A 14,863-nucleotide genomic window follows, 5' to 3' on the forward strand; every position below is an offset into this window, starting at 1 on the left:
GATTCTGAGAGCTCACAGCTGCCACCCTCGTTGACCTCTCAGACAGGCTTTATGAGTGGGCCTTATACCTTCTCCTCATTCTTGGTGTCAGTTTCCCGTCTCTTAGTTTCTCTCAGACCTTGCAAAATTTACATTTCATCAGGCTGGAAACCAAAACCCATTGTGAACAAGAAAGATAACACTCTAAAAATATCAGCTATTCATAACGTTTCGCCTTGTGCAAACTACATTATCCACTCCCTTCCACGTGACCTCGGCCTAATGTGCAGTTTCCTATTTGTTCAAATGATTAGAACAAGAGCAGAAAAACACAGCTATAGCCAAGAGCCGGGAAACTATCTTATGAAAGATATTTATATATTAGAAATAAAATATTGGTGTCAGACTTCTAACTTCTTTTATCTACAGCCGTCAACCTTAGAGGTTAATGATAGACGTGTATGAAGGAGGACAGTGTAGCATGGAGGAAAAGAGCCTGCCTAAGGCAAACCTGGGTTCAAATCCCAGCTCCAACACATGCAAATTACTTAACCTTCCTGAACTTCAGATTCCTCCACTGTAAAATGGGGATAATAATAGTCACCTGATGGTGGTAGTATAAGAATTAATGAAGAAATATAAGTAAACTTTCTAGAATATGGGAACAATAAATAAACATTTATTGTTATTATTAGTTGTGTAGTAAATTTATTGGTAAAATTTGGGAGCAATCTGAGGTTCTTTCAAACCTGATCCATAAAGAAATCCAAGCTGGTAAATTACCAGGCAATTATTTATATCTTCAAGGGAAAACTTGATATATATATTACTCTGATACTTCGGAATCAGAAGAACCCTAAATGTGAATTTAAAGTACGGTAAAATTTACACAAAATTGCTTTAATAAATTTCTCAGGTGCATGTCTATTGTGTGCCATAACACACTCATGCATCTTAAAGTTTTGCTGACCAAGTGATGGTAAACACTTTCACTGTCCTCGGTCACTGCTCTCTAGAGACCAAAACTTTTCCCGGTAGAGCTGGAAAGCCGGCTCTGAACAAATACTATTGTTCTCAGTTTGACAGGTGAGGAAACCAAGGCTCAGAGAGGTTAAGTAACCAGACTGAGTTCACACAACCAGTGTGATGGAACTTGAATTTGACCTGTTCAGTCTGACGTCTGCTGAAGTTCGTGACTGCACTAGCTGCCAACCATGTAGGGTATTATCCCACTTGACAGATGACAAACCCAAGCTCAGGTTGATTAAATGACTTGCGTAAGTTCACATTATTGGTGGTTGGTAGGCCTGGCTGGACTCTCACCTTGGTCTTCTAACTTCATGTCAAGATGCACTTTCCACACCTCCTTGAGCCCTCCCTTTCAAGAGAAATCTTTCCCTGGGGATCTGAGCAGTGTGTGGCGTCCCAGGGTACCTGCTGAGTGAAGCATTCCTGTGCTCAGGCTGGCCCATGGCTTATGAGGCTGCTTGTTTAGCGAAGGAGATGGGCTGGGAGAGACTCTGGTTTAATCCTTGGGATAGAGTGGGAAGTAGGAGGAAACGCACGCTGTGTAAAATGTTTGCTCTTCTCTCCTGATCCCTAGACTGAGCTTACAGTTCCTTAATTATCTTCTCTAACTACCTGGAAGTTTCTCCCTGTGCATTTTTAAGACTCAGTTCAAATACCTTCTCCTCTGTGGAAACTTTGCCAATGTTTTCTCTCTCCCACACCCTCTGGTTAAAGTTGATCTCTCCCTCCCTCTCTGCCCTCATTGTACTTCTGTCCCAGCATAACTCGGAGATAGGGCATTTTATGTTTCATAGACATGCCCATCCCTCCACGTGACTGTGACCACAGGGAGAGGGGCTGTGTGAGTTAGAATGGTGCTTGGCACACAGTGAGTGACTTTACGTGTTTATTGAGTTACGTTGACTTCACTGTGGCTCGTCCAGTCTCTTCCTATTAATCTTGCAAAATGAGCAAGGCCTCTTTGTAAACAACTATTTCCTGAGAACCCAGTGTTTCAGTTGAGCTGAAGGACTCTCTATGTATGGCTGAAAACTTGGAGCTGAGCACAGCCTGTGCCCACCCTAAGGATTTCTGGGCCAAACACTCATGGATCTTGGTGTCTATTCCCAGCCTTAGATCTTGCATGCTTTCTTTCTGAGATGATTCATTAAAATGAGGCTCATTGTTCTCTCGTGTCCACCAGGTCAAAAGCGTTTGTCATTGTGCTCAGCTCTCAGTAACATGAGGGGCTATTTAGTCAAAATATTAGCTGTTTGACTGGCAGGTATATTAGAGTCTATTTTTTCCATGTTGTAAACAATATTTGAAAGTGACTATAATCTTTTCCAATGGACAGATCTCACCTTCTTGAGCTCAGCAATGTCTCTGAGCCACCCCCACTGCCGTGGCTCCCTCAGACAAGCCCAGACCAGGGGATCTGAGTTAGAAGAGCTTCTTTATTCTCTGTTACTCAGTCCCAAATTCCTGGGGTTCCACTACTAGTTGATTGAGGACTCATTCCAGTATACTATCAGCAAAGGGGAGTTGCTTACTGTACATATTTCATGTCACATAAAACCTTTGAGCAATTTACCCTGGCTGCTTCAAAAGTATAGAAAAAAATGGTTATTTTAGAGATTATAGTGAAAATTGCCCTGTGATGTATCAGTATAGTGGCTCCTTTTATGAAATGAGTCTTGTGCATCGTCCACATCCATGGCTTTGCTGATCCCACAGTGAATGGCTCCACGTACACCCTCTGCTCCCACCTCACCCTGCCCTCCTCTCCACGCCCGGGCAGTCACTAGGTTCTTTCACAACAGCTCATGGGAGCTTTTTCAAAAATAGCTCTTAAATCCACCCTCTTCTCTTCAGTCATACTGACCTTCTTTCTGTTCTTCCAGTTGGAGGGTCTATTAAGAGGTTAAGAGCATGGGTTCTGCTATCTACTAGCTGTACAGCCTCAGGCAAATGATGATTTCTGTTTCCTCATCTATAAAATAGGGATATTAATAGTATACCTACCTCATGGGATTATGGTAAGGATTAAATGAGATCATTCATGTAAAGCGATTAGAATAGCACTTGGCATAAAGTAAGCCTGCTGTAAATAATAGTTGTTATCATTATCACCATCATCATCATTATTCCTTGACTACTCCGTACTTTTTCGCCTCAGAGCCTGAAATAGTTAACCTCCAGTTCACCTAGTTAATGATATAGTCTTCAGGTTTCGCTTTAAAAGTAGATTCCTAGAGGAAACATTTTCTGAGGACCCCACCCCCCCATATCAAATCTGGGTTAAGGCGCTCATTTTCTTGTGTGTTGTTCCATTAGCAACCTGTACTTCCTCATGATGTCACCCATCACAACATACTATAATGGGCTGTTTCCCACCTCTCTTTCCCACTAGACTGTGAGCTTCTTGAGTGCATTCTAGGTGCTCGGCCCTTGGTAGTTAATTGTTGAAGGAATGAAAGAATAAAAGACTACGAATAAATAGCTCTTCCTACTTGTGGAACCGCTCTTGAGCTTTGTTCTGTTTGAATCTTCAAGACTAACTTTAAATATCCCTCTCTATATTTTTCCCTAAGTCTACAGGTTCTTAGACTCTCGTGGAGTGAAGAACAGTTTACTATGAAGTGACCTACAATAACAAGGCTCAGAATTCTCTCAAATCCCATTGGGCAGTGCAGTCAGCTCTCAGGTATTTGCTTGAGAACTAGCTGCAGGTAATCTCATCTTTCATGTGCTTAGCCAATTCCCTTCCTGCTTAGTCACCGTATGCTTAGGGAAATGCGAAATTATTTTAACATCAAGCTGAATACAACAATCTAGAAAGCAATGTTTATTAACTTATAAGGCATTGTTTCTCTTTGACAATATGGAAGAGGTAGTTAGAATTGACTGTATTCACGTTAGAATGGAAGATATGAATTCATTTTCACTCACAAATTGTCTCAGTCTCATTGCAAGCCTCTTGGCAATCTATTAAATGTTTCTAGTTTCATGAATTCAGATGGAAGTCACTTAGCACCTTTTAGAAATCCAGAGGGGGAAGCTGTTGTTAGTCTGATCCCTCCTCCTTTGAATACCTCTCCCCTTTTGGCAGCCATCTTTATAGGCTGGGTGTGTTCCCACCAGGCGAGTCAGCCACAGCATGACTAATGTATCATGGCGGTCTCTCTGGCAGCCCATGAGCTGCAGATACCTTCCTGGGGCTTCTTGCTTGACTTGCCTCAATCCTCACTCTGTCCTCATTTCAAACCCTTGGGATGGTGAGGCTACCATTGATCCTCAGTCATTGCCACTCCCGATTTAGGGCTGCTGTCTGCTGTCCCCAGTTCTGCATCTCACTTTTTCCTACCAAGGATAGTTCGTTCAGGTTTTTGGTGCTCCCCACTACCTCACATAGAAGCTCTCAAGTGGCCTGAGCATTAGCTCTACAGACTCCAGGCCCTGCTCCATCATGATTAGAGTCCGTTGAGAAGAGTGGGGACATAGATTTTCTGTCTTGGCTGGCTCTGCAGGCTGAGAGTTGGGAATGAGGCCTTGTTGAGGGCCCTCCTGGAGAAGGCATTGGTGTACTCGAGTCAGGATGGGAAGGGAGAATTTTAGTGAGCTTCTCACTCAGGTCATTGAGTGACAATTTCTGGAGAGATTCAGAGACCATGGGCCAGCACTATGACTCTAGGGCCTTGGCAAGATTCTGTGACTTTGGTTACTACCACATGGCTGTTAGCTTGTCACCCCCTCACAATTTCCCTGTAGTTATCAGGAAAACAATGAGACAAAGAAACAAACAAAAATACCCTACACAACATGAAAGTCCTGTAAGCTTACGTGGGGTGAGATGGCAAAGCAAGGAAATGCCGGGCAAACTTCAAGATTAATGTGGAGTGAGTCACTAAGTGTTAGGTTGGTGGTTGCATATACTGAGAGGTGAGGAACACAGGCTGAGTCTGGAGGTGGGAGCATAGGAACTTGTCTGTCCTGAAAAGGGGCCCAACATAGACATTCCTTGCCAGATCAAGCAAAACTATTCCTACAGCAATGAAAAATGAAGGACTAAAGCTGTCTCAAGGCAAGGAAGAATAGAGGTATATGTTCTACTAAGTGAAGAAAGACACAAGGGGAAAATTCTGAGAGGTGGCAGCTGTGATCCAGATGTTTTCCAGCAAGCAAATGAAAGATCTTGAAAAGCAAGTTATAAACTCCTCTGAGTGTGTAGAAAACAGCCTGGCTTGCTCTGGCTGAGGATGAAAAGAGCTGCAAATTGCATAGATGCCTAGAAAAGCTAGGCTTAGCAGACACTGTTGGTTGCCAATTCAATATTCACTCTCCTTCCCACTTCCCAACAGCAATATGATTCTGCTCAAGAATTTACTCTTCTTCATGGGCCCATTTTATTTCATGGGAAGCTGACCCTTTCTCCCCTCTCCAGGGCATAGTTTAAGCCCATGACAACTATCCTATTCCCAAAGCCTGTGATTGGTTTAGAAAGGGACCATGTTCCAAATTTGCCTACAAGATAAGAAGGAAGACTGAGGAAAGGCTTCTGGGTTCATTCCTATGGAAGAAACACGGGAAGAGATGGTCCCTTTCTTCCTCTAGATATTGTCATGTCTGGATGAAATACCTGGAACTCACAGCCATTTACCACAAGCCTGCTGATGAAGTCAACACCCAAAGTGGGCAGAGGCAAGGAAGCTGTAGAGGCCGAGCTGGGGCTCTGATGTACCACTCCTGGAAAAGCCCTACCTCTGGACTTACTATTTACGCCACTTTGAGTTGGGGCTTTCTTGTATCTGAGTTTTCCTCAGAGACTCCCAAAATTAAGACAAAAATCAACAAACTTACTTTTCCAAAAGTGCAGGCAGTGCTGAGGTGACAGGTAGGTTGCCTTTCCCGTTGGGTGATTCCGACTGAATGGAAAACAGGAGACAGAGAATTGAGGATCAGCTAGGAAAGAAGAAGCCAGAGCTGCTAGGTCTCTGATGATGCTGGGGAGGGGCTGTGGCTTCTCTTCTTTCCCTCCGCCCTTCCCCATGCTTTGTAATCTGCCTCTGAGCCCAGGCATTGGGCCTTCCCTGTCCTCCTTTCCTCAGAGCCCTGTGGGGCACATGCGACTTGCACCTTTTCCTTCTCTTCTTCCAAGTTTCCTTGAGTGAAGAGAAGAGTTTATATTTTGAGGCTCCATTCTGGAGGGGAGCCATCAGTTTTTCTCAGTCCCCTGTTTACTGGCTTGGAATGAATACCAGTGGGCCTCCTACCAAACACAAGCCTATCATTTCCCTGGAGATACAGCTCCAAGCACAATTCTCAGGAGACACTTATCATTACTAAAAGCTGAAGCCATCAGAAATTTCTTTATGACAAATTCCCCAGGACTACCACCTTTTTTTTTTGTTGCAATGGATTTGGGTTAAGCAATTGTTCTCAACTCCGGCTACACGTTAGAATCACCTGGGGGAGATTTTTTTTAAAGTACTGATACAATCCAGAATCTTGGGGTAGAGCCTAGGCATAGAATGTTTTAGAAGTACCCCGCATGATTTTAATGTATATCCCTGGTTGCCAACTCCTAGTCTAAAGGAGTATATATTTGGGAACCACATTTATATATTTAGAATAGTATGGGAAATAGCTCTGTTAAAACACACTAACTAGCTCTCCCCAAGCTCCTTTTTAAAAAATTTTTTTCAGGTTCCTTTGTTATAGTGGGTGATTTGGGAATTTATTTTGATTTCATAGATGATTGAAATGCTCAGGCAGGGAGAGGTGAAAGTCTAAGAGTTATTACTCCCTATTGGCACCACAATAGAGCTTGAATCCACTTGACCTACTGCTCACACAATCAGATTGTTTCCTTACAGACCAGTGCTGGTCAAGGACGGGGCATAGAGAGACAACTAGAGAAAGAACTAGAAGAGTATGAGATAGAATCAGCTAGATTCACAAAGGCTTGGGATCTGGAAAATATTTTGTTATATAGGAACCATCTTTGTTTACGAAAAATTGAAATGGAATTTTTTCTGATTATAAGTAATGTATTCTTATTATAGAAATATAAAAAGGCATCAAGAAAATAAAAATCACCTGTAGTTTTACCATTGCCCAGAGATAACCATTATAGTTTTACATATATTCTTCCAGAATTTTCTATGTTGACACATAGAAAAACACTCTTTTTTTTTTTAAATAGCACAACAGAATTATACTATGTATACTGGGATTTTTTGTATATACTGTTTTTTAATTGTCTTTTATTAAAAAATTATGGTAATTTTTTCGTGTCAATAAATAGATTTATATTCTAATTATTATTTTTAGTGGTTCCATAGAAACCCCTTATAGGGATATCCATAATTTATTAAACCAATCTTTTATTAAAGGAAATTCCGGTTATTTCCAGTTTTTCACTGTTGTAAACAATGCTGCAATGAATCAAGGCAGGAAAACATTGGGCTTAAAAACTCAGGCTCTGGAATCAGAGAGTCTAGGCTTCAAAGCTTCAGAGCTTCAAAGCTCTACCACTTAGTACACAACGCGAGCTTCAGCTGCTTCAACCCACTGCAAAGCTGAAAAAAATCATCCCACCCTGGAAGGCTGTGGCTTAAGCATGAAAAGAGATACCATTTGCAAGGGAACCCTCTCTGAGCTGCCAGCACCTCGCTCACAGATACTGAGTCTTCTTCTCAGAGCAGCGGAACACGTGGAGGCCTGGTCTATATTGAGCTTTTTGAGCTCATAGCCCAGAATCTGTGCTGGGAATTTCCTCTCCTTGTTGACCCTGCCCCCATCTGGGTCACCCCATGGTAGTGAGCCTGAGGGCTGGGAGGCAGGCACCATCATACTCACCAGGGCTGGTAAGGAGGGGATGGGTGACGAGCTGGGGGATTGGCCAGGCAGGTTCAGGGCATTAAACTTGGGAACCACAGCAACGCTGACCCTCCGGCGGGGCATGTTCTGTGGAAAGAGAAGTGACCAGGCCCACTGTCATGAAGGGGGCAGCACTCACAGTTCAGAAAGGCCTGGAAAACGCCTACTAGTTCTAATGCTGTAATAACATTCACCGGATATTTTGGCTTTGGGGTAGTGATGATGGTAGGGTTTGGTGTGGAGAGAGTAGCCAAAGTTGACACAAATTTTCCGTTAGTGGTGAATGATTTCTCAACATGTTTCTACTTTAGCTAATTAGGTCCTGAAGAAATGGAACAGAAATGACCCCCAGTCTCTGAGTAACACCCTGAATAGTGTACAAAAACTATAGCAATACTGAGGTTGATGCATCATTTCATGTTCATTTAAGGGATGGTACAGTCAGGGAAACCATGAGCGAGAGAAGGTTGGAGGATGAGCTTGCAGGTGCGGGAAGCTGAATTAGACTCTCTGTCCAGAGGTTCTCCGGCACCCATGGATCCAAGAATGAGTGATCTCCTAGGTGACTGGAAACTTCTGTTGTCCTCCTTCTGGGAGCCCTGGTATTCCTTGAAAATTCATACCTTTCCCAGCGTGAGGGACATGGACCGTGCTGTGCGAGGGACCCCGTCTTCTGCAGCAGGAAGGAACAGAGAAGAGAACGCAGGTAAGTTTTCAGAGTAGGCTCCGGCAGGAAACAGATAGGCAGAAACTAAGCCAAGGTATCTATGGGCCAGAACTGGCCCTCAAGGGCCTAGGCACTGCGGACGCTGAGTTTCACCTTTCACCGTGTGAGACGATCATCTGCAGAGGGGGTACTTTTTTGGACAGAATCTTTATCCTAACTCCTCTGGGCTCTATGAGAAGCCCCACTCTTGACCTCTGATCTCCACCTGACACCAGTGCACAGTCTCTGGGTAATACCCTGGAGAGTGTGTAAAACTGCTCGTAGCAATACCAAGGCTCATTGGGTCATTTCTTGCTCATCCAAGGGAGGTACAGTCAGGGAAACGAGAAGTGAGGAAGGTGCGGGGTTGATAGAGAATGGAAACCTGTTGACAGAAGTAGTTTCAATGTGTCACCTACAAAATAATTCAGAACAAAGGAAACCAGCACCTTAAGATTTCCCTCTCCTTAGTACATACATTAAATGATAGAGTTCACCTAAAATGTTTAGCACCACACCTGGATAATACTGCCACCAGAAAACATCAATATGTGTAGAGAAAGGTTTTTTTGTGCATGTGTCTATGAGGAAGATTAGCCCTGAGCTAACATCCAATGCCAATCCTCCTCTTTTTTTCTGAGGAAGATTGGCCCTGGGTTAACATCTGTGCCCATCTTCCTCTACTTTATATGTGGGATGCCCGCCACAGCATGGCTTGATAAGCAGTACATAGGTCTGCGCCCGGGATCCGAACCTGTGAACCCAGGCCACCGAAGCGGAGCGTGTGAACTTAACCACTATGCCACCGGGCTGGCCCCTAGAGAACAGTTTTTTTTTTTTTTTTGTGAGGAGATCAGCCCTGTGCTAACATCCGCCAATCCTCCTCTTTTTTTTTTTTGCCGAGGAAGACGGCCCTGGGCTAACATCCGTGCCCATCCTCCTCCACTTTATATGGGACGCTGCCACAGCATGGCTTGCCAAAGCAGTGCGTCGGTGCGCGCCCGGGATCCGAACCAGCGAACCCTGGGCCGCCACAGCGGAGCGCGCGCACCCAACCGCTTGCGCCACCCGGCCGGCCCCTAGAGAACAGTTTTTGAAAGCTCAATTCACTTTGATTCAGTTTCACCAATGTCACGTAGCCTGTATAACTGCCTATCCCTGATATCTATGTATTTTAGGTATGTCTCTTAAAAAGCACTTGGCTGATTTTTTTTCCTAATCTAATCTGAGATTTGATATTAACCAACAAGTTTAAGCTGTTTATATTTCTTGTGATTATTGATATATTTATACCTTCTTATCTTGTATTTTCTATTTAGCTTGCTTCATTAATTGATATTTTTCTAACCACCCCTCCCACAGCCCACATTGGTTTGGAAGTTGTATATTTTAGTTCTAATCTTTAGTGTGTCCCTTACATTTTTAACATATTATATGACTTTAAAATTAATCAAGATCTCTACTCTTTTCTTGAATAAATCTTAAAACAATAACTCCCTCAAATCTTAAATTATACTATCTTTCAGTATTTTTATTTCACCTTGTTTTTGTAATCCCAAATTATTTATCATGATTGTTGTTTTATAGAGTGAATGATTTTTAGATTTACGCACATTTACAAATGTCTTTGCTCATTATTCCTTCTTGCATTCTACTTTATTTTTATCCCAATTTTATCTTTCCCTAAGTACATCCTTTAGTTTTCTTTTGACAAGAGTCTGTGAGAGGTAAACTCTCTCAACTGTTGTCTCAAAATATCTTTACCTAGCTGGCAATCTCTCATGATAGTTTAGCTGGTTATATTATCTCTAGGTTGACCGTGATTTCCTCTCAGCTCTTTAAAGACTTTACCTCTTTGTCTTCTGGTACAATTATTGAGAACTGACATTCATTTTTAAGTAATCTGTCTTCTCTCTCTGGTAACTTTTAAGATCTTCACTTTGTCTTTGCTCCTCTGTTTTTGTTTTTTTTTTTTTTTGAGGAAGATTGGCCCCGAGCCACATCTATTGCCAATCTTCCTCTTTTTCTTTTTTCTCCCCAGAGCCCTGGTACATAGTTGTATATCCCAGTTGTAGGTCCTTCTTCTATGTGGGATGCCACCTCAGCATGGCTTGATGAGTGGTGAGTAGGTCTGCACCCAGGATCTGAACTGGTGGACCCCAAGCCACCGAAGCAGAATGTGTGAACTTAACTTTTTTGCCACCAGGCCTGCCCCTGTCTTTGCTCTTCTGCTGTTTCTCTTGATGTGTTTTTATTTCTCTTGCTTGGAATTCACTGTACTTTCTGAATCCAATGATTTATGCCTTTCTTTAGATTTTCAGATTCTGGAAAATCCCTTTGAATACTTTCTCTCCCCCATTTTCTCCTTACGGATCTCCTAATAAATGTATTTGGAACTTTTTCATTCTATACTCCATATCCCATATCTTACAATGTTTCTTTCATATTTTTAATCAATTTATCCTTCTGAACTGCATTTTGGGTAACTTCCTCAAATCTATCTTGTGGTTAACTATTTTTCTTTGACTTTGCTCAACCTGATTTAAATGTTGTACCAATCAGGATAAGCTAGGTATGTTAGAATAATAAACAACCCCAAAGTCTTAATGGCTTATAACAAAGATTTATTTCTTGCTTATGCTACATGTCCATTTGCTTCTGAGTTGGCAGCAGGTTCTGCTCTGCATTTCCTCACTCAGGACTCAGACTAATGGAGCTTCTACTATTCTGGAGCAGGGATGATTGTGACATCAGGAGGAAGAAACATAGGGCAAATTGCACACTAGTTTCTGAAAGGCTTCAGCTCAAATGTCACACGTGTTCTACTCACATTTTATTCGCCATGCCACATGGCCTCACCTAACTTTAAGGGGTTGGAGAAGTGTGCCCAGAAAGGGGAGACTGGGAATACTGAGGAATAGCGTCAACTGTAGTAACAACACACCTAAACTACTGAGTTTTTAATTTCCATGACTCTGGTCCTCATTTCTAAGAGTGCTATTTTATCCTTTTTTGATAATTGTATTCTTTTAATCTTATGTTTTTGACTCATTTTTTATACTTCTAATAATTTTAAACATATCTTTTTAAAAAATTTGTCAGGCTGTTTTACTATCTGCAGTCCTTCAGGATATAATCCTGTTGTTTGGTGTGTCTGATGATTCTCACTCATGGTGGATTGTTTTCTTGTGTATTTTATAATTCTATACTGTGAATTCCTCTTCAGTGAGGTTATTTAGAGGAATCCTGTGTGTCCTGGGTGGAGGGTGTCTCTCTCCAGAGTGGCTTTATGTTTGTTTCTGGCAGTGTTCCTAGAGGCACCATCGTGCCTCTGGTCTTTTCAGATTCTCTGCATACTGCATCATCACTTCTGTGGTGCGTGTCTTTTTGGGGAGTATACTTCTCCGATGGGAAAGGAGAAAGTATTTTCTTCCTACTACAGCCTGGGGTGAAACAGTCAAACTTCCTTGATTTGTTTCTCCACTGTTTGGTGAGTGTTTTTTGCGTGTCCAAATTCTGTCTAAAGATGCAGTCCTTGGAAAATCTTAACTTTCTAGGAGAGTCTCAGAGTCAGCTCTCTGCCATGGATGTTCAAGGCCTCATCTCAGACTGCATGTGAGTGCAAAAGCCCGGAGCCCAGATAACTGAGGCTGACTCCTGGCCCCGAGGAAGCTGCAGGGGCAGCTTGGTTTCAGTTCTCTTTTTTTTTCCTGTATCTGAGTATTTCAATTGCTTTTCTTGTAGATTCAGCTTTTCTTTTAGACTAATGTTTGCTTTATTTCATCCAGCAGAAACTTCTAAGTGTTTGCGGTCAAAGGATTTTCAAGTTTTCCAGTCAGCCAAAACAGCAGAACCAGAAAATATTCTTTATATGTGAGGAGTTCATACAAATTAATAAAATATCAATCTTACAACTGGGCAAAAGATATAATTAGAGAATTTACAAAAGTGGAAATATAGATGTCCAATAAACATTTGCAAAGGTCAATAATTACAAATTAAAGCTATGAGATGAGATACAGCTTTGACCTATCAAAGTAAAAAATATTCTTGAAAAGAGAGGAGAAGAATGTCAATGGCACAATAAATGGAGCATCATTATAACCCATTAAATGTAAATATCAATGAGCTATTTGAAAATAACTTGCTTTAAGAGCCGTATAAGTACTTCTTTCCCTTAAACTACTATTTTTACTTCTAGAAATCTATCTTAACAAAATAATCCAAAACGCACTCAGTACGTTTCATAGTCAGAAAAAAAAGAATAGGTCTTATATTTTTCTTTTAAATGTGTATCACCTTTCTTGAAATCAGAGATACTTTTCTTTCACTGTAGTGTTCAGAGTCTTAGGCATAGACCAACTTTGCCAGAATTCAAATAAAGGCTTAAAAACCAAGCACTGTCAGGGAGCGGTCCCAGAGTATCTGATGGACACGCCTGGTGGGTGGGTGCTGGCCCCTCCGCATCAGCCACGCTGAGGTACGGTGTGGGAAAACAATGGAGTGGGAACAAATGTCTGAAAACCACTCATTCACCGTTCACGACTTAGCGACGGTCTCCCTTTCTATTGTCAGCACTTTCCGATCCCCCCAGACTGAATGTGGAACGCTGCAGTGTGCTCCCCATGGAAGTGTGCTTACTTCTGTCATTGGTTACATTGCCCTGCCTTTCCCACAGGTTGGTTGGAAACTGTGTGCCTCTATATTCCAGTATCATGTGAGGCACACCAAAGGTGCTCAATAAATGCTGTAGAATGAATGAATGAGACTCATGGGTAAGTGTGCTCATTCCATAAATCTTGGGTAAAGAGGTTCGCAGGAGACCTCGCACCTTGCAGGACAATAATGCAAGAGCCCACGTGTTAGGATTTCTTTGGTGGCAAATTCCCCAGCTTCCAACACTGACAGGGAGGTTTGTCAGAGGCCCAGACGCATGTGGGTCAGGAGCCTTGCTGCCAAGATCCCAGGCAGACAGTCTGCAGCGTGTGTACACTGCCTCCAGACTCTGGGAAGCATCACTGATATTCCCCAGGAAACTTGTGAAACCTCCTGTTTATAAAGGTTTCTCCATCTGTTATACTTTCTGTACTTTCCCTCCTCCTGCTCTTGGTAACACGGATGTTTGCATTCCACAGGGACTCCTGTCACTAAAAGGTCTGTTTTCTCCTGCTAATACCACCCTTGTCAGTCAGGCCCAACCCTGGCAACTCCCAAGGAGAGATCCTGGTCTGAGGCACCGTCCTCCTCCTCCTGAAACACTGCAGGAGCCTTCTAACTCGTCTCTCTAGGCCTCAGCGACTACACTGCCTAACGCATTGCTCACTCTGACGTCAGACAAATCTTCTAAAAATAAAATCTGACCATGTCAGGTGGCATGAACTCACCAGAGACTCCTCATTGCCTAGAGGACAAAGGCCCAAATTGTTAGCGTGGCCTGGCACGTGGCCCTGGCCTACCAAATCTCGCCTTCAAGTTGACATCATCACACCCCAACATTGCAAGCAAGTCAAACTGCTTCATATTCTCACCCCAAACTCCACACCTTTGTACGTGCTGTTTCCTCCACCCAGGATGCATCTCTCCCTCTTGCCTGGAGAACTCCTATTTTTACTTTAAAACACTGCCCAGATGCCATCCCTCTGTAAAGCTTTCCTTGATTCCCTCAAGCAGAATCAGATGGCTGTTCCTCTGTGTTCCTATAACAATCTGTACAGAATGCTTTTTAAAAAAGAGTATTTTTTTTAAACATTTGTGTTGCCCACGAGTCTGCTATTTATCTCAGCAATGTCTCCTTTAGCCAGGCTCTCACTCGGCCCCCAATGCCTAGGCCTCATCTCTCACCTGGGCTGTTGTAATAGCAGCTTCCTGGGTTTCCCTGTCTCTGGCTTTGCCCTAGTCATGTAACCGCCACACCATAATCAGAGGGAATCTTCTAAACATATATGATTGTGTCATTTCTCCAATCGAAATCTTTGGTTGGATCTCTAATGCTTTCCAGGATAAAGTCCAAATTCCTTAGCATGTACTGCCTAGAAGGGGCCCCTAAAGCACAAAGACTATAGGGTCTGGGGTCTGTCATCTCACAAAGTAGAGTGAGCTCTTGCCACCTGTGGGCTTCGCACCAGTGGTCAGAAGCTCTGGTTAATTGTGTCAGGAGTCGCTATGCGTCCATGCGTGTTTTCTGGTTCCAGGCCCCCAGGATCACTGGAGCAGTGCTGCGAGGCCCCTGTGGGCAGCTGCAAGGCCCCCTGGGCAGAGGCAGTGAGCCTCGCTCAACCTGAAGCAGGT

The 14,863-nt window shown here is 42.9% G+C and overlaps 1 protein-coding gene across 4 annotated transcripts in view; it reads right to left on the reverse strand.

Annotated features, from left to right (window-relative positions):
* Positions 1-14,863, reverse strand: part of IRAG1 (inositol 1,4,5-triphosphate receptor associated 1) — a 115,576-nt gene that overhangs the window by 10,126 nt on the left and 90,587 nt on the right. For all 4 annotated transcript variants that reach the window (XM_058544685.1, XM_058544683.1, XM_058544682.1 and 1 more), the window contains 3 exons: positions 8,493-8,542; positions 7,849-7,956; positions 5,848-5,912 (listed from right to left, as the gene is read on the reverse strand). In XM_058544685.1, the coding sequence (XP_058400668.1) occupies positions 5,848-5,912; positions 7,849-7,956; positions 8,493-8,542 (223 nt within the window). The remainder of the gene's footprint in view (positions 1-5,847; positions 5,913-7,848; positions 7,957-8,492; positions 8,543-14,863) is intronic.

This window comes from Diceros bicornis, chromosome 7 (genome assembly GCF_020826845.1).
Source record: "Diceros bicornis minor isolate mBicDic1 chromosome 7, mDicBic1.mat.cur, whole genome shotgun sequence".
NCBI classification, from domain to species: Eukaryota; Metazoa; Chordata; class Mammalia; order Perissodactyla; family Rhinocerotidae; genus Diceros; species Diceros bicornis.